The following is a 19045-nucleotide window of genomic DNA, read 5'->3' on the forward strand; positions in this document are numbered from 1 at the left end:
ACAACCAGGTCGCTCAGAAAATTATGAAGGTAGGGACACATAGACACGTTAACAACATATGTAGACTATGCAAAAGAGACAATCAACCAACCCCAAAGAGAAAAAGACTCCATCTCCTCTCCACCAGTAATCAGCACAACATAGTTAATCAACATAGTTAATCAACATAGTTAATCAGCATAGATTAACTCCATGGTCAACTTTAGACCAACAATCAAGAAAGCAATAGCCCAACCAAGAAACTGCCAAAGAGCCATCAGTGAACAGCCCAACCAAAGAATCTCTAAGACTGACCCCACCCACACAGAGAGGCGAGTCACCAGCATATAAACTGACAGCAAAGAGCACTCCTTACTAGCACTGATGATGTTACCTAGCTGGATAATAAAATGTCTGCAAGAAAACAACCAAGCTCAGAGTACCAAGGACTCCTCATCTCAGCCCTGGGCTACTAATATTTTCCTTGATTGGTAATTATGTAGTTATCTGAGTAGTATACATGGATATGTAGTTTCAACAAAGGAACAGAGAGAACTGACAAAACCTCTCCGAAAAATTGGAGCTTGTGAAAGTATTGTGAAACCCAAGATGATGACTGCTCAAGACACTTAAGATGCCACGAACGTTAGGAGGTTAGACATTGCCTGAGAAAGAATACCATGGAGTTGGGTGTACTACAAGTCCCGCTTAAAGCTCAGTTGCTGCCTTTGGTATGAGATTTAGTTTCGGTCTATCTTTGGACTGGGGAAAATAGATGGAAAGAAAGAGCAGGGTGTTTTGCAAGGACTTAAGGTGGACAAGTAAAACCACATGTAAACCTGTTCCAGGCTGCAGGAGAAAAGTATGAAGGAGGAAGCATAACTGTGAAAACATATGAATGAAGAAGATCTATCATTTCATCCTGGGACAGGCAGAAAACTAGAATAGCCACAAAGTTAGAATCAAAAGATGGAGAGTAGAATGTACTTTGCTTAAGATATTTCTATGGGTTGTGACAAACAGAAGTCTCTTCCGAGCCACTAACTGCCCTGGGATGAGCTACTTCACCGGATTTTTGCTGCATAGAATGAAGCCCACCAACTGGACCCCTTCTTGATCTCCCCGAAGAAAGATTACAGATGGTGTTAGGGCAGCAGACTGATCACTTGAAGAAAATTGGACCAAACTGAAGCAAGAGAGAATGTTAGAATAGAATAGAATAGAATAGAATAGAATAGAATAGAATAGAACAGAAGAGAATTATTTTAATGGCCAAGTGTGGTTGGACACACAAGGAATTTGTCTTGGTGCAAATGCTCTCAGTGTACATAAAAGAAAAGATACATTCATCAAGAGTCAAGAATCATAAGGTACAACACTTAATGATAGTCATGGGGTACAATAAGGGAGGGAGGGAGGAAGGAAGGAGAGAGGAATGAAGAGAGGGAGGGAGGAATAGAGTAGAGTAGAGTAGAGTGGAGCAGAGTAGAGTAGAGTAGAGTAGAGTAGAGGAGAGTAGAATAGAATAGAATTCTTTATTGGCCAATGTGATTGGACACAAAAGGAATTTGTCTTGTGCAAATGCTCTCCGTGTACGTAAAAGAAAAGATAGATTCGTCAAGAATCAAGAATCATAAGATACAACACTTAATAGTCATAGGGTACAATAAGCAATCAGATCATACTAGGAAACAGTCAATATAAATCGTAAGGATACAAGCGACAAAGTTAGTCATACAATCACAAGTGGGAGGGGATGGGTGATAAAGAGTGATGAGAAGATGAATAGTAATAGTAGTACAGACTTTGTAAATAGTTGGACAGTTTTGAGGGAATTATTTGTTTAGCAGTGTGATGGCATTCGGGAAAAAACTGTCCTTGTGTCTAGTTGTTCTGGTGTGCAGTGGTGAATGTTGGCATATTCAAAAAGACACCGTGCATTTTAAAAAAGATAATGGGTTTTTAAAGATTATTTCATATATTTTTCTGAATTACAAATTTGTAATTCATTCTTTCTTGTTTTTAAACCCCAAGAAGCCTTGTAAGATGTTTACTGTCACTCCAAAATAGGATAAAAGGAGCCAAGATGTTTTTCAGTTAACACTTCTTCCTGGAGTAATTTGGGAAGCGTTTAAAAGCTGCCATGGATGGATTTGCAAACCAAGTAAAACCAGACCACTTTCCTACATTTGATTATGTGACACAATGGGGCTTAAATCTGTTCCATCACTTTAAGGGCCTTATATATTTCAGGGCATTTGTTGGACAAAATTGCTGGTACAGGTCCTGTGGATATGCCTGTGGTACAATCTCGTCCTGTTATCTAGGAAGTTTGATCCTGTTGGACCCAAGGAAGAAGATAGGGTCCTTGTGACTGTGGGCTTGACCCCATGGTCATTAGAATCATAGGCTTCCTGGCTGGTTAAAGTCACCTGGGAAGTGACAATGGTTGGATTCTCAGAGTGGTGAATTCTTCATTAAAGAGGCATTGCTAGACTCCATCATACTGGAGACTTCATTGTCTCCAGTAGATTAGACTCCATCATACTCCATCATACTTCTGTTCATTATGGAAGATTGTTGAGTTGGTGGTTCTACATTAGCTTCAGAGGATCCTAGACGAAGGAGGTGCATCTTTCATAAACTAATCAGTGCAATAAGTTATGGGATGACATTTAACAACCTATTTTTAAATATACATTTAAACTGCTGAAACTATAATAAAAACAGGGCTGTCATCTTTTGGGATAGTTCAGATAGGTGGCCATTTATTTTCCAGAGAAGTAGGGAAGATCCTTCTGAGGCACATTCCCAATGCTCATGTCTTTTTTTTTAACTCAATCATTATTTATTAGACCAGTATCTAGGCCTTATATCTTGTGTTTCCCAAGATTAGCATCACAGACCATTAAAATGGGAGAATGCCTTCCATTTTAGAGAACTTAGAATGATCTTGAACTCCATGTTTCCATGGAATCTCCAGGCCCTATGACAAAACTAGGTTTTAAGGACCTTCTAGATCAATAGGTTGGGGCCAATCCCACCTTGGGTGGCATGGTGCTCCAAAGAGTCTGTCAGATGAAGCTGCTTAGCAGATGGGACTTGGCAACATCTCCCCCCTGCCTCATGCCACCTTGAGTTTGGCCTCGTGCTCATTCAAAACCAACTGGAACTAGCCTCAGAGGAACCAGGCACAATACAGAAATACATACTTCTAGCCTCCAAAGCTAGTCCAGGAGGATACCGTAGTCAATGGTATGAAAGGTTGCTGAGGTCAAGCAGAGAAAAGATAAAATGCACCATCCCAATCCTATTCCCATCACAAGTCATCCAAACTCATGACAAATGTTTTTTTCTGTTGATACCCGGTCCTCAAATCTGACAGAAAAGGGTCCAGATATTCTAATATAAGATTATGAAGCCAGAACAAAGCTTTGAACTTTTGATTTATATGTTTGGTTCCTTTACCCTTCTTATCCCTGCTGTGATGATTTTATTTTATGGGAGACAGAAATCATTTTGTGATTAATATTTCTAACACTTTGCAATTTTGTAGTCATAGTGTCTAACAACAGACTTTAATGTATTCCTCAAATTCTGCTGTCAACGATACTTTCTCATTTAGTAATTGTTATTCCTGAAAAGGGCTCCAATTACAATTAATTGAAGGATACCCCAGTTGAAAAAAACTGCAATAACTTTTTGATGGTGTGCTTATAAGCATGGAAGCATCAGCCTTTAAATCAGTGTTGATTCCTAATAATTGCCTGGACAAGTCTATGCAGTTTTCTTAGCAAGATCTTAAGAAGTGGCCTGGCCTTCCTTTCTTCCTACAGCTGATAATGACTTGGCTGAAGTCACTAGCTGGCTTTGTACCTAAGGCAGGACTAGAATTCACAACCTTCTGGCTTCTAGCCTAATGACTTAATCATCAAACCAAACTGGCTCTTTTTCATGCTTTTGCAACCTGGAAAATGAAATCCTCCTGTGTTGTGTGAACTTAAAGCAAGGTGGCAAGTCTTCTACTGCATATGTAGTTTCTCGTGCCGTTGGGCACGAACAACCTTAAGTTCTTCATAAATCAATGCTTCAGATTATATTTCTGTACCTAAATTTTAAAATGAAAGTAGACTAGAAACTCGCCTGAAAGCCAGTTCCAAATAGGGTAGGTGGTTCAGGGACTTGACATTGGTCCGACTATCCCACTGGGCAAACTAAATCTGTGGTCACCAATTTTGCACCCATGCCTTCTAACTGTCTGTCATTAAAACACCACTTTTTGTTTAAGGGGGGAAAAAAAAAATTAAGACTGATTCAATAAGTACAGACAGTGTGCAACTGATTAGAGGACATCAGTTTAATGCCTTATTAAAGCTGACGAAACAGTCCCACAATTCAACTGTAATTTTTTTGCAATATCTTATGACTCGATTCTTTCCTCAAAAGTGTACACGAGAATCCAGATATTTAACCGACGATAAGCATATCTTCACTAACGAATTCATGCTCTGGCACCTCCAGATTGAGTGGAGCTGGGCCTTTACGTATTCTGCCAGATGCATCATAATGGGACCCGTGGCAGGGGCAGTAATAACCACCATAATCCCCAGCATCTGAAATTGGTACACAGCCAAGATGGGTGCATATGCCTAGCACTACCAACCACTCCGGTTTCTTCACCCTATCCATATCATGCTGTGGGTCTCTAAGTTCGCTCAAAGGTACTTTAGCTACTTGATCAATCTCGGCCTGGGTTCTGTGACGCACGAACAGGGGTTTTCCCCTCCACTGGAAAACCATATTCCTGCCTTCTGGAATATCGGACAGCTTGATCTCAATCTTAGCCAGCGCCAATACATCAGCAGCAGGATTCATGCTGCCGATGAACATAACGACAGCATTCTTGGCAAAGTATGCAGAGAGCAAATAGGTTGCTCCGTTGAAAAAGTAGGTGAAGGTTTTTCTCTCAGCGCTGCTGTCTTGGGAGGATTTTGTGGTGTCTTGTACACTGTTGCGACGATGGTAAGAGAAGTCGGGCACAACCATATCATTATGGACGTAACGAACGCTGGCAGGAGCTGCAAGAAAGGGAAAGAATAATTATGGGATTGTTATTGTAGTAGAATGTGCTGCATTACAAACATTGTATTAGAAAATAGTAACTTTGAAGAAAACCTGCTCCAATACCCCAACATAAAAGCATTTTTTTCCAACAAAAATACACATTTTATACAAAAACTGAATTAGCCCATGGAGGTTTGAATTGTTCACAGGATTCTTCCTTTCTACTTGCAATTGCATATAAAATGAATTATCCGCACTGGGAAGCCTATCAAATGACATGTATTTCACATCTACTTCACATATCAATGAGAGCCAGAAACTTCTGAGAATATTGTGTTTTTTTCTGAAGAAATCCTTAATATTTGAAAGTGATCTGTCAGTCCCATGTGGTAAATTCTGTAACTACAGCTATTTATTAATTTAATTCATACCCAGCCACAATCACAAGCCATAAAGCAGGCATGTCCAACCTGTGGGCTGCATACAGCCTTGGACAGCTAGTAACACAACCTCTTAAGACTGTAATATTTTTCAGTCTTATGGGGCTTTTTATTTTTAAAAATAAAACTGTTAATATTACGTGATTTATATACATTAACTATATTATGTATTTTATATGCAGCTCAAGACGATTCCTTTTTACTCAATAAGGCCCAGGTCAAAAGTACACACATGTCATAAAAGGATTTATAAGCTAAAATCAGCACTTCAAACTGCACTTGAAAGCCAATTGGAAGTCAATATGGGGCCCACAAAATAGATGTAATATGTTCTTAAAATAGTTTATATGAAATTTAACCAAAGTTGGAATGAATTTCAAAGTGGAAGAACCACTTCGTGTACGTTTTATGGAAGAGTCTATTGATACTTATGGTCTATTGTAAAACTTAAATGAACAAATATTTTTTCAAAATTATACTGAAACGGAGAAGCAAGTGCATACCCACTGCCATTTATAGCTTCACTAAAGCTTACGGACATTGGAGAGTTATTAGGTTTAGGACTTCTGGGGAAATCATGTTTCATTTTCTACAAAGTTTACACTAGAAAGCTATCTGAGACAAATGGACAAAGTTCTGCTTTAAAACGTTTGATACGGTTTGTCAATTTAATTTCCATAAGAGCAAAATATCTCAAGTTTCTCCAATACCCCTTAAGTAGTGGACCTAAAATATCTGATTAGACAAAAATCAAAATCAATAAAATGCTTCTGAAATGAATTTGACAAATCTAGAGCTGTAACAGAAAATGTTTTAAGTGTAAACAGTTGGTACTCAATGTTCAATGTTATTGTTTAAAATGTTACTGCTACGGTCCTTTTGAATCAATCCTGCAATTTTCTTAAAAACACTTTGGAAATGGTTTGCCAATTAAGCATCTCTTACTTGCCTACAGAAGTTGTGAATGCTCCAACACTGGAAGTTTTGAAGAAGAGATTGGACCACCATTTGTCTGAAATGGTACAGGGTTTCCTGGGTAAGCAGGGGGTTGGACTAGAAGACCTCCAAGGTCCCTCCCAACTCTTATTATATTACTTATTATGGGAGGGAAAGACATTTAGGAGACGTCATGTCTAAGGGAGAATTAGAACTTACAGCTTATGAATTATGATTGGGAATTAATTTTCAAATGCTAAACCGTAAGTCCAATATCCAGTTAGGTATACAGGTAATCCTCGATTTACAACAGTTCATTTAGTGACTGTTCAAAGTTTCAATGGCATTGAAAAAAGTGACTTATCTCTGTTTTTCGCACTTATGACCACTGCAGCATCCCCATGGTCACATGATCAAAATTCAGCTGCTTGTCAACTAATTCATATTTATGATGGCTGCAGTGTCCCTGGATCATGTGATCCCCTTTTGCAACCTTCTGACATGCAAAGTCAATGGGGAAGTCAGATTCACTTCACAACTATATTACTAACTTAACAACTGCAGTGATTTGCTCAACAATTGTGGCGAGGAAGGTCGTAAAATTGGGCAAAATTCAGTTAACAAATTTCTCACTTAGCAACAGAAATTGTGGCCATAAGTCAAGGACTACCTGTATTTCCAACAAATGCTGTTGGTCTACTGCTATAGGGTTTCAGGATTTAAGAACTCTACTATATATTTGCTACACCTTTAACCTAAGGATGAAAAAAATGGAAAGGCAAATAATATTACAAGTCAATCTCACAATTGTAGAAGTGTGATTTTGTGCTGGAAAAATAGTGAATTAGAAGCACCTTTCCAAAATAAACTGGGAAAGAAATGGCAGACTGAACCAATGCCCACAGCAGAATGAACAACTAGTAAGTAGACCGGCTCTTTAGTAATTCCTCTCCAGACAAGGAAAGGACTCAAGATCACCCACAAGTGCACCACACAATTGTTCCCTGCGAGGAGACTGCAAGATAGCAGTTTTGCAGCTTTGGGAGATGAGAAAAGACCCATCTTGCTTAAACTATGATTGCTCCCTTTGAAAGGTCACTAAAGCATATTTAAATTTTACCCTAACTTACATTTATTCATACACTGAGAATATTAGAAGTACCAAGTTTTTGCAATTGCAACATGACGTCAATATAGTTTTATACTTTAGTATCCATCCAATTTATGAATTGAAGTGTTATCTATAATCTCATCTTTTCCTCTACATTAAAAGACAGGCCGCAATAGCACAGAAGTTTTAACAAAAAAAATAGTTTTAACAGTCAAGCGTAACTTCCACTTAGGACAAATTGGACAACTATTTGCTAATAGGTGAACTGGAGAGGAGCCTGGACTTTATTATTCAAAAGTGTCATTCCAGGAGACATTTAGCTCAGTGGCCCCCAACCTTTTTTGTGCCACGGCCCGGTACCGGCATCACAAAATGATCCGCGGCCCGGTACCTGGCATCAGCACGCATGACAAGGCAAGGTGAGCCGAGCGACCGGCCAGCCAGCCATCCCCCGCTTCTCCCCGCCATCTTCAACTCCTCCTTTGTACCTTTGTCGATGGGCTTCGCTTCGGGACGGTCGCTTGGCTCGCCTTGCCTTGGGTGCTGAAAGAATCCTCGCACCTTAGTTTCATTCAAGCCCCCCTTCGATGAAACTAAGGCGCGAGGATTCTTCAGGACCCAAACGCCGCTTTCCAACCGGAAAAGCTCACCCGGAAGCACTTTCTCGTCAAACAAGATGGTGGCGCCCAGCAAACTGGCGGCCCGGTAGGAAATGTTCCACGGACCAGTACCGGTCCGCGGCCCGGTGGTTGGGGACCCCTGAATTAGCTGACCAGTGTCACCAAGAGTAATAATGTTTTCTTAATGAAAGCATGTGGATGGGAACATTTTGCACTGGGTGACATTAGAGCCTCAGACATTCAGCATCCCTCATATACATTTAATAAAATAAATCTCTCAAGATCATCTATTATATGGCAATGTGGATCTTTGAATCCCCGTTTGCCCAGCACCAATCAGACAACCTAACCCAACTTCAGCCTCCCGTCTTTCAGCCTTGCTACAACCGTCCCCATTGCTGTCATCAAGTGGAAGATGACTGGAACAAATCCTTATTTATTAAATTTATCACTGCCCATTTCACAGTTCAAGGTGACTCTTACAACAGCTAAGACCAAGAGGAATAAAACACCTAAGGAAAAGCAATTTTATAACACAAGAACTCCTCCTTTTATGGCCTATCTAGACTCCAGTTGTGGATGGGGCGGAATTGAGAACATTGTTCAAAAAACCACAGTAATAACTGTTAAGGACCAAGGAATATTTGCTCCAATTGGGAGATGGGCAGCATATAAATTTATTAAATAATTTAAATGTTTAAGACCAGAAATCAGCCTTTCACTTGCCAAAGTGTTCCGGAAACAAAAATTATTCCTGATTTTTTTTTTTAAATGGCGCCTTTGGGTGCATTTCAGAGGGAGGGGAGGAAAGAAAAAAGGGAAGGAATAAAGAAAGGAAGGGAAATGAGAGGAAGGGAAGGAAGGAAGGAAGGGAAGGAAGGAAGGAAGGGGAAGGAAGGAAGGAAGGAAGGAAGGAAGGAAGGAAGGAAGGAAGGAAGGAAAAGAAGGAAAAAAAGGAAGGGAAATGAAAGGAAGGAAGGAACTAAAAGGAAGGAAGGAAAAAGGGAATCAATAAAGGAAGGAAAGAAGAAGGAAGGAAGGAAGGAAGGAAGGAAGGAAGGAAGGAAGGAAGGAAGGAAGGAAAAAGGGAAGGAATAAAGAAAGGAAGGGAAATGAGAGGAAGGAAGGAAGGAAAAGAATAAAGAAAGGAAGAAGGAAGGAAAGAGAAAAACAGCTCAGATGGGCCACTCAGCCATCCTTCGCCTTATGCCCCCTGGGACACCCTGGGACTACAACTTCCAGCATCCTCAGCGGCGCCCTCCTGCCATGTTTGAGGGACCCCCCCCCCAACCCCCACCCCTCCCGCCCCTTCCCCCGCCCGCACCGTTGAGGGAAGAAGTGACGACCAGGCCTCCCCGGCTCGCCTGGCCGAACAGCGACTCCCGGCACAGCAGAGGCCGCCTCGGATCCAAGGACAGGATCTTCTTGGGCCCCGGCGGGAGCTCCGGCACCAGAGGCTTCTGCGGAGCCGGCACGATGTGCGCGGCCGCCGCCAGATAAGGCGCCAACGGGCCGCAACGGGCTGACAGCGACAACATGGCGGACGCCTTCTCCTCACCGCGGTCACCTTCCGCGGCCGGCGGACGCAGGCGACGCACGCCGAGCGGTGACGGAGGACGCACGCCGCCCGGGGGAAGCCCCACCCACAGCCCTTCTGTTTGGAGCAGCGAGAGTGGGGCGGGGCGGGGGCGGAGCCGAGGGGCGGAGCTAATACCGCCCGTCCCCGCCTTTCGGGCGCCGTGGAAAGTGCGCCTGCGCGAGCTATTGCCCCCCAATAATCACCTGGCAGTCTTTAGCCTATATCAAGGGTCTTCAAACTTGGCAAGTCTAAGACTTGTAGACTTCAACTCCCAGAATTCCTGAGCTAACATGACTAGAGGAGGAATTCTGGGAGTTGAACTCTTAAAGTTGTCCAGTTTGAAGACCCCTGGTCTATATAGATTGAACTGGGAATCAAAAATATCTTTTTTAAAATTGATTTTGATTCATCATTTTGGTTAGACGTTTTCACGTAGGCACATGTTAAACCCGAGATAATGTCAAGTCTTGTGTGAAATAGGTGAATGGCTTTTACAATAAGTCTCATCAGTAACTGTAAACAATGACATATTGATAACAATCATGTCAAAGGAATAAATGTTAAGAAATGAAAGTCTGGTAGCAAATGATCGTAACATTTATATTTTGCATAAGTAAATATAAATGTATATGTTGCGTACATTTTCCTCTTGCACACTAGAGGATCTGTAGGTTTGATGATTAACTGCCATAGATGATCAGTTTTATTTTATTTATGACACTGGAAAATATGTATTCTCCAGCCCATTTTATCCATAAAATAGAATTCTTTATTCTTTATTGGCCATGTGTGATTGGACACACAAGGAGTTTGTTTTCGGTGCATAAGCTCTCAGTGTACATAAAAGATATAAGTGATAAATCATGATCACAATCATCATAAAAATACATTCACCATGAATCATAAGATACAACACTTAATGATAGTCATGGGATACCAAATAAGCAATCGACATAAATCATACCAGGAAACTAAATAAAACGATATAAATCGTAAGATACAATATGTGTCGAAAGTTATGAGATGCAAGCCTGCTAAGCTAAAGATACTTTATTCATGGCGGTTGAGAGAATATCTCCATATACTCTTTTATGACATGGTCATCAGGAGACACGGAGTTCTGTGCCAGAAGTTTCCCAACATTTCCAAATTCTACATTTCACAAGCCATTCAAACTGCAACTAAAATGAATTTAAACACTTGGAGAGAAAGAGAAAGAAAAAACCTCCAGGAAATATAATCAGGAAATCCTATACAAGTAGTCCTCAACGTATAGCCATTCATTTAGTGATCTTTTGAAATTACAAAGGTGCTGAAAAAGGCAATTTAAATCTGCTGCTTGCGCTTATGACTATCTCATGTCACATGGTCAAAATTCGGACATTTGGCCCCTGGTTGCTCTTTCCAACAGTTGCCGTATCCTGGAGTGAATGTGGTTGTCATTTGCACTTTTCCCAGCTGGCTTCCAACAAGCACGGACAATAGAGGAAGCCAGATTTGTTTAATGACTTAACAACCACAGTGATTCACCGCTGTGTGAGATCATCCGTCACCATGGACTAAAGTATCACCAATATTCTGATGATACTTGGCTGTATGTCTCGGCCCCTGGTGAGTTAAGTGTTGCTGTGTCCTCCCTCTCGCGGTGCCTGGAGGCTGTTAGGGGCTGGATGGGGAGCAACGGGTTGAAACTAAAACCTTTGCAAGACCGAGTGGCTCCGGGTTAGGGGTTTGTTGGCTCAGGGAGAATTACCACCTTTGGTCTTGGATGGAATAGTACTATCCCAAACAGACCCTGTGCGTAACCTAGGGGTTTTCCTGGACTCACGACTCCTGTTCAAAGAGTGGGTGGCGGTATTGGCCAGGAGGGTCTTTGTGCAACTGCGGGTTGTACACCAGTTACGCCCTTTCCTGGATCAGCAGTCCCTACTCACAGTCACTCATGTCCTGGTCACTTCCCATCTTGATTATTGCAACACACTCTACATGGGGCTTCCCTTGAAGAGCATCCGGAAGCTCCAGTTGGTGCAAAATGCAGCGGCCCGCATGGTTTTATGCAGACCCCAGTGTGCACATGTATCACCTCTCCTGCAGGAGCTGCATTGGTTGCCGATTTGCTTCCGGGTGCAATTCAAGGTGCTGGTTGTCACCTTTAAAGCCCTTCATGACTGGGGTCTGGGTTATCTAAGGAAACATCTCTTGCCAGTCATGTCCACCCGACCCATTAGAGCGAGGAGGCAGGGAATGTTGTGGGTCCCACCCCTGAGGGAGATACACCTGGTGGAACCCAGAAGAAGGGCCTTTTCCGTGGTGGCTCCCTCTCTCTGGAACATCATTCCCCCAGAGATTAGAATGGCCCCCTGACTAATACTCTTCCAAAAGGCACTGAAGACCTGGTTCTGCCAGTGGACCTGGGGAACCCAGAGAGCGAGGGAGCCCATCAAATGGCTAGTGTGATCTGCTGTCATCGAGGCGGAGGGTGGGAGTTGGGTTTTTGATTTTTTGCTTTGTTTTTTGTTTTTTTGTTTTCCCAAATTTTGTTCTATTGTACTTTACTAATTTATTTGATTCTTTTTGTTAGTTTTTATTATTTTTATTTTTTGTTTTAAATATGGTTTTACATTGTGTAAGCTGCCTTAAGTTGCCATGGGCAAATAGGCGGCAATATAAATTAAATAAATAAATAAAATAACAACCATGGCAAAAACAGGTTGTAAAATTGGACTAAACCAACTTCTTTAGCAATGAAAATTCTGGTTCCGATTGTGGTTATTTTTTGAAGGACTACCTGTAACTGTTGGATTGGTTACTCATAATTTTTATATAATCACATCTGAAAAACTTGCAAAATGGAGTTTTCAAGGCAAAGAATGGACTACTTCTCTTTTGTTTTCCTATACTGTTGACCTTTTCCCCCAAGTATTCTTGTTCTTCAAAGCAACAGTAATAGAAAAACAGTTGTATTTTGTCTTCCTTCTCTGATCCCTCTAACGCTTAAAAAGCTTCTTTTGAATAAAAGAAAAGGTCAGGGCTAAATCCTCCCAATTTTTCATTTGGAAAAAAGTTGTAAATCATAGATGGGAGTTGTTCAAAACAAGCTGATTCCCAACAGGCTTATCCTGCTGACATTTATTTTTTCCCTTTCACCATCTTTTGGATTCGGTTTGGTATCAAAAAATATCTCTCTTGAAAAGTATTGGTGCCACCAAAGATTAGAAGAGGCGAATATATTTGCTTCAGTGCTCATTTTGGATGGTATAGTTGTTTCAACACCATCCATGCCAGAGGAGGTATTCAGCTGGTTCTGACCAGTTCTAGAGAATTTCCAGTAGCAGAAATTTGGAGTAGTTCGGAGAACCAGCAAATCCCACCTCTGACTGGTCCTGCCCCCATCTATTTTCTGCCTCCCATTGAGTCCCAGCTGATCGGCTGGGTCTTTTTTGGTTGCCCTGTCCACGAGAATGGGGCTGGAAAGTAGGTTAGTGGGGTGGGGAAGAAATGGGATTTTGCAGTAACCTTCCCCCACGAGTAGGGTGGGAATGGAGATTTTACAATACCCTTCCCCTGCCACGCCCACAAAGCATGCCCACAAATCCACAGAACCAGTAGTAAAAAATTTTGAATCCCATCACTGATCCATGCGTTATCTCCAAACTTGTCAACTTTAAGACTGTAAAGACCTTCAACTTTAAGACTGCTGGCTGGGGAATTCTGGGAGTTGAAGTCCACAAGTCTTAAAATTGCCAAGTTTGGAGACTCCTGCATTAAATGATTGGATGAACCACCAATTGCTTACTCAGTGGTGTGTACGGTGAGGAGATAGGAAATCAGAGCCTGCCCTTGATTCTGCTTTTGTTTTTTGGTTAATGCAAATGGGCAGTTATAATCCCAATGAATTGGCTTGATTGGATTGGAGAATTAACATACATGACCTTTTTGTTGTTCAGTCACTAAGTCAGGGGTCTTCAAACTTGGCAAGTTTAAGACTTGTGGACTTCAACTCCCAGAATTCCTCCCCCTGTCATGTTAGCTCAGGAATTCTGGGAGTTGAAGTCTACAAGTCTTAAACTTGCCAAGTTTGCAGACCCTTGCACTAAGTCATGCGACTGACTCTTCACATCTTCATGGACCATAGCATGCCAGGCCTCCCTTTCCTCCTCTTGTCTCCCAGAGTCTGCCCAAATTCATGTTTACCACGTCGATAATGCCATCTAACCATCTCATCCTCTTGCTGTCCCCTTCTCCTTTTGCTGTCCACCTTTTCTAATATCAAGATCTTTTCCAATGAGTCCTCTCTTCTCATTTGGTGGCCAAAGTATTTGAACTTCAGCTTCAATACCTGTCCTCCCAAAGGACAGCCAAGGTTGACTCCCTTTAGGATTGATCTCCTTGCAATCACAAAAGATCTTCTTCAGCACCACAATTTGAAAGCATCAATTCTTCAATGCTCAGCCATCACGTGTGTGTGTGTGTGTGTGTGTGTGTGTGTGTGTGTGTGAAGAAACAGACATCCTGCGATCTCCGAAACTTAAAATTACATTCAAGTAATTACATTTTACAAGTATACCTGGAACTCGTATTTTTAGAATAGTTTGTTACACATACACACACACACACACACACACACACAAACACACACATCCTTAGAAAATTTGCTCAAAAAGTTAAATCACTTCAAGGTCCTGATAAGTTAAATTTGACCTTCCCTTTTCCCAAGAAAGTCAGTGAAAGTGCATTTTTCAATTGCTTTGACCTTGGAGCAAAATATTAGGAGAGAGTGTCTGGTGTCATCCAGGAAACTTCATTACAGACAGAGACATCCAAGTCTAACTCTCTGGAGTGATAGTTATTACAGTGAAAGTAGTCCTCAACTTATGACCCCAATTGAGCTCAACATTTCTGTTGCTAAGTGAGACATTTGTTAAGTGAGCTTTGCCCCATTTTACGCTGTTTCTTGCCCCAGGGGGAGTCAGTGAATTACGGCAGTTGTTAAGTTAGCTTGCTACAAGGTCGCAAAATGTGATCACATGATCCCAAGACACTGCAACCGTCATAAATATGAGTCAGTTGCAGTGGTGGGATTCAATTTTTTGTTACTACCGGTTCTATGGGTATGGCTTGGTGGGCGTGGCAGGGGAAGGATACTGTAAAATCTCCAGTCAGAGGTGGTATTTGCCGGTTCTCCAAACTACTCAAAATTTCCGCTACCGGTTCTCCAGAACTGGTCAGAACCTGCTGAATACCACCTCTGGTCAGTTGCCAAGCATCTGGATTTTGATTAGCAACCATAGGGATGCTGCAATGGTTGTGTGAAAAAATGGTCCTAACTCACTTTTTTTCAATGCCATTGTATCTTTGAACAGTCATTAAATGAATTATGGTAAGTTGAAGGCTACCTGTACTAACTAGATTCTACAATCGCCATTCAACAAGAGTTCTGCAGCTTGTAGAATACAGCCAACTCTCATTGCTAAAAATAGTTTGATGCAAGGAACCATCCACCCCATTTTCCTTTAAAAATGGTTCCATGTGTGCTTTTGATAAATAATATTTCCTGCCAGTGCCAATGGCTCATCAAGATAATGCGAGTCAAGACACCAACTTGGATGATAGATATATCACGGATATTACTGAAGGTTAGTACTACGGATTTCATTGGGGAAAGAAGAAATAACTGAGATATCACATAAAAGAGCTTGACAGTTGCTTAAAAAAATGACACAGGGCATCTTCATTCTCAAATGCTACAGCATGATACATAGCAAAGCTATTTCTAGAAAAAGCAAAAAAGCATGCATGCTTGTATTTTCCATTAAATTCTGCAATATAAAAGTGCAAGGTTTTTTTTTAACAGATCTACCGTGGTTGTCAAATGTTGGGTAACAGTATCAGACTGCAAGTGGTTAATTCCAAAACCCCATCTCACTTCTGATTTAGTAAGCCTCATCAAGAAGAAACACAAAGAAGAACCCAAAATTCTGGCAAATTTTCTAGTTTCAATTGAGAAAGTATCTCACCCAAAATTATTGTTGTGAGATTGGTGACCATATAAATTATTTGAACAAAGAAATAAACAAGGGGGAGAGAGGGATGGATGGTTGGGTAGATGGATAGTTGGATGGGTGATTGGATGGAGGGATAGTTGGATGGATGGAAGGAGGAAGGGAGGGATGGATGGTTGAATGAGTGGATGTATGGTTGGATGGTTGGTTCGTTGGATGAATGGATGGTTGGATGGATGGATAGATAGATGGAATGTGTATCTTTCTGGTGATAATACAATCCCTTTTTCACATTGTGTAACAGCTCTGTATTCTTACACTTTTATTGTCTGTTAATTGTTTTTGGATATCCTAGAAGTAAACCTAGCCTTAATTTCGCCAATTTTTCTTTCTTAATCTTCTCTATGCTCCTTTGCTTTTAATAATGGCTTAGTGTGTTGAGATAGGCGTAGGCAATTGTGGTGAGCCAAGGACTACACAGCTTTTTTCTGGTATGTTGTTTGCACACCCACAAAAAATGAGTAGAATCATAGTCATTATAAAAATGATGAAAAAAGTATCCTATATTAGGAAACATGGTATTATAGTAAAATAATAATAATAGATAGTTCCATAGTCAAAAATTGGGTTGCAAACTTATTTTCAAGAGGTCCTTGGTGCTTTCTGATCTTGCTTGTTTTCTTGCAAATGTTTCATTACCCTAACTAGGTAACATCACTAGCACTGATGCACTAGCACTAATGATGTTACCTAGTTAGGTTAATGAAACATCTGCAAGAAAACAAGCAGGATCAGAGAGCACCAAGGACCCATCATGTCAGCCCTGAGTTCCAAATATTCTCTTATTTTCAAGCTTTGAAAATCTCCTCCATCTCCATGTCTTTCCTGACTTTTGCTCGAAGTTTTAATTTTTGAGACTTCCCTTTGCAGTTGTCAACAATTAACACATGTTTAGAATTTAACACATTGATATCTTCATTACTTCACAGTCTAAGGCTTTCCAGTGCAGTAGTCTATGATAATTAAATAATATAGACCCCTTGGAGCTGGCCATGCTGCTAATGAACAAATTACTTGGTACACAGGTATGCAGAATATAACACTAATCAATATCCTTGTCTAAAGGCTTCAACTTAGAAATAGTGCAATAAAACGTAAATGAAATGTAGTGGGATTTGGTGGTTTTAATTAAATGGAATGATTAATTGATCATTCAAATTGTATTGATTTACAGCTTCTTCTTTTTTAAAAAATTTTTTCCCTGCAATCTAATTTGTCTAATCCAGGCTTGGATAACTAATGATTTGTACTTTGAATGTACACACACACAGACACAGACACAGACACACACAGACACACACACAGACACACACACACACACACACACACAGAGAGAGAGAGAGAGAGAGAGGGAGGGAGAGAGAGGGAGAGAGAGGGAGAGAGACTGACTTTCAGCTTCCTAGTACCAATTAGAGCTTTGAAGCAGATTAGACAGAAACGTACAAGGAGCATGCAGGCTACCGTTTTATGAGATTGCATAAAAAATAAAGCAACTTGCTGTACTAGCCGTATTCTTTTGTGTATTTCATTTTTTATCACAGTGCATTGTTACCGATTCAAATGCAGGGCTGAAATGAGGAACACCTGGCATTTATACAGCAGCTAATAAAACACCCACTTTTACAATGGAAGATGAAAATATGAAAGGGATCTTTCTACTGGAGTTTCTCCATCCCCCCAGAATTCACCATCAGGAGAGATGGCAAACACAGTGGATTAGACAAAGGTATGCACAAATGATTACAGGTCATCCTCTACTTACAACAGTTCATTTAGTGACCGTTCAAAGTTACAATGGCGCTGGGGGGAAAAAAGTGGCTTATGAGCATTTTCCCCCAGTGTTGGAAGGAAAAATCCATCTGGTTTGGTTCCAAAGACATTGGGAACAACATGGAGGCTGATTGGAAAGAAAGTTTAATGATGAACTGAACCACACACAAAGACAGCATGCGGTTCTGGGTCAGCTGGACAAATGGTTGAATGAGTGGATGGATCTTTATAGGTTTCTGTGACTTTGAAGTTTGAACTCTTTGGGGGGTTGGGCAATGTGATAAAAATCAACCATTCAGGACAACTGGAGACACTGGTGAACAGTATATAAATGCTTTATTATGAAGCTTTTGCAAAAGGTAATTCTGCCCTTGGGCACAAGACATGGTTCCCAAGAAGGCTGGGGTTTATATACAGGTTCAAATATACAGTCTCTGCCCCTTTCCAGGTTCACTATCTATCCAGGTATGTATCCAGCTACGCAACACCCCTATTATTATTGTATCATAACATCAGTTTCCTTATCCTGTTTACCCATTTTTATTTCCAGTAATCTCCATCATTAACATGACACTGGATAGCCAAATATGTAACTTTTATACAAAACAATAGAGAATTCTTACATAATATTCCAGTAAATTATTTTAGGTTAACACAGAGGTTAAAAATGGCATTACCTTTGCTTTATATTTTCACAGGTATAATTCTACATATCACAGGCAATGTCTGAAATGCTCTTAGGAGATTGTGAAATGTAGTGAGCTCTATGTCTTCTGCTAAATGGTAGTGGGCAGTGGTAGGTTTCCCCCCCAAAAAATTCCTGCTGGTTCAGAGAGAGCGCTTTGCGCACCCATGCACATGGCTCAAAGACCTCCCTCTGTATTAACGCTGGTGAGCTGTGTTGTTTTTTTAGCTCAGCTGAGGTGCAGCAATCCGTTCTGCCATGCGAATCATCTGAGCTAATAAACAACTGAATATAGGAGAGGGTAAGAACGGGGGTGGGTGGGGCCAGGCAGAGGTGGTATTTGCCGGTTCTCCGAACCAGTCAATATTTTTGCTACTGGTACACCAGAATCGGTCTGAACCGGCTGAATACCACTTCTGATAGTGGGTTAATCCTGTTATGTCCGGAAGGGTCATGTCCTATTCTTAGAATTTGGGTGGAGGAGAATGTCAATTTTAATCCCATCCTTGGAGGTGAAGTTCTTTTGTTTTGTAAATAGGCTGGCTCAATCTTTCTTAATGGGCGCAAAATATCTGCTGGAGGCTATTAAGAAAGACTGAATCCGCTTTCTGTTTTTAAGAGCATGTTTCTCCATTTCTCCTTTGGGGAAATATAATATCCTGCCTCTTAATATTTCCCCCAAATATTTCATTTTTCTAGGAGTGGGGAGGAGGCTTCCCACACCAGTTACGACCTTTCCAGCATCCCCAGGGTCACGTGATCAAAATTCAGGCACTTGGCAACTGACTCATATTTATGA

At 41.0% G+C, this 19045-nt stretch overlaps 1 protein-coding gene across 1 annotated transcript; it reads right to left on the reverse strand.

The window, feature by feature from the left end:
- Positions 1-4321: 4321 nt before the first annotated feature.
- On the reverse strand, positions 4322-9719 carry UQCRFS1 (ubiquinol-cytochrome c reductase, Rieske iron-sulfur polypeptide 1). The gene is made up of 2 exons (XM_026675909.2): positions 9475-9719; positions 4322-5057 (listed from the first exon to the last, which is right to left on the reverse strand). The coding sequence occupies exons 1-2, from the start codon at positions 9686-9688 to the stop codon at positions 4447-4449; spliced, it is 825 nt and encodes a 274-aa protein (XP_026531694.1). The 5' UTR covers positions 9689-9719; the 3' UTR covers positions 4322-4446.
- Positions 9720-19045: the final 9326 nt, after the last annotated feature.

This window comes from Notechis scutatus, chromosome 9 (assembly GCF_049901735.1).
Source record: "Notechis scutatus isolate UNSWTSFEM ecotype Mainland chromosome 9, rNotScu1.2, whole genome shotgun sequence".
Classification (NCBI taxonomy): domain Eukaryota; kingdom Metazoa; phylum Chordata; class Lepidosauria; order Squamata; family Elapidae; genus Notechis; species Notechis scutatus.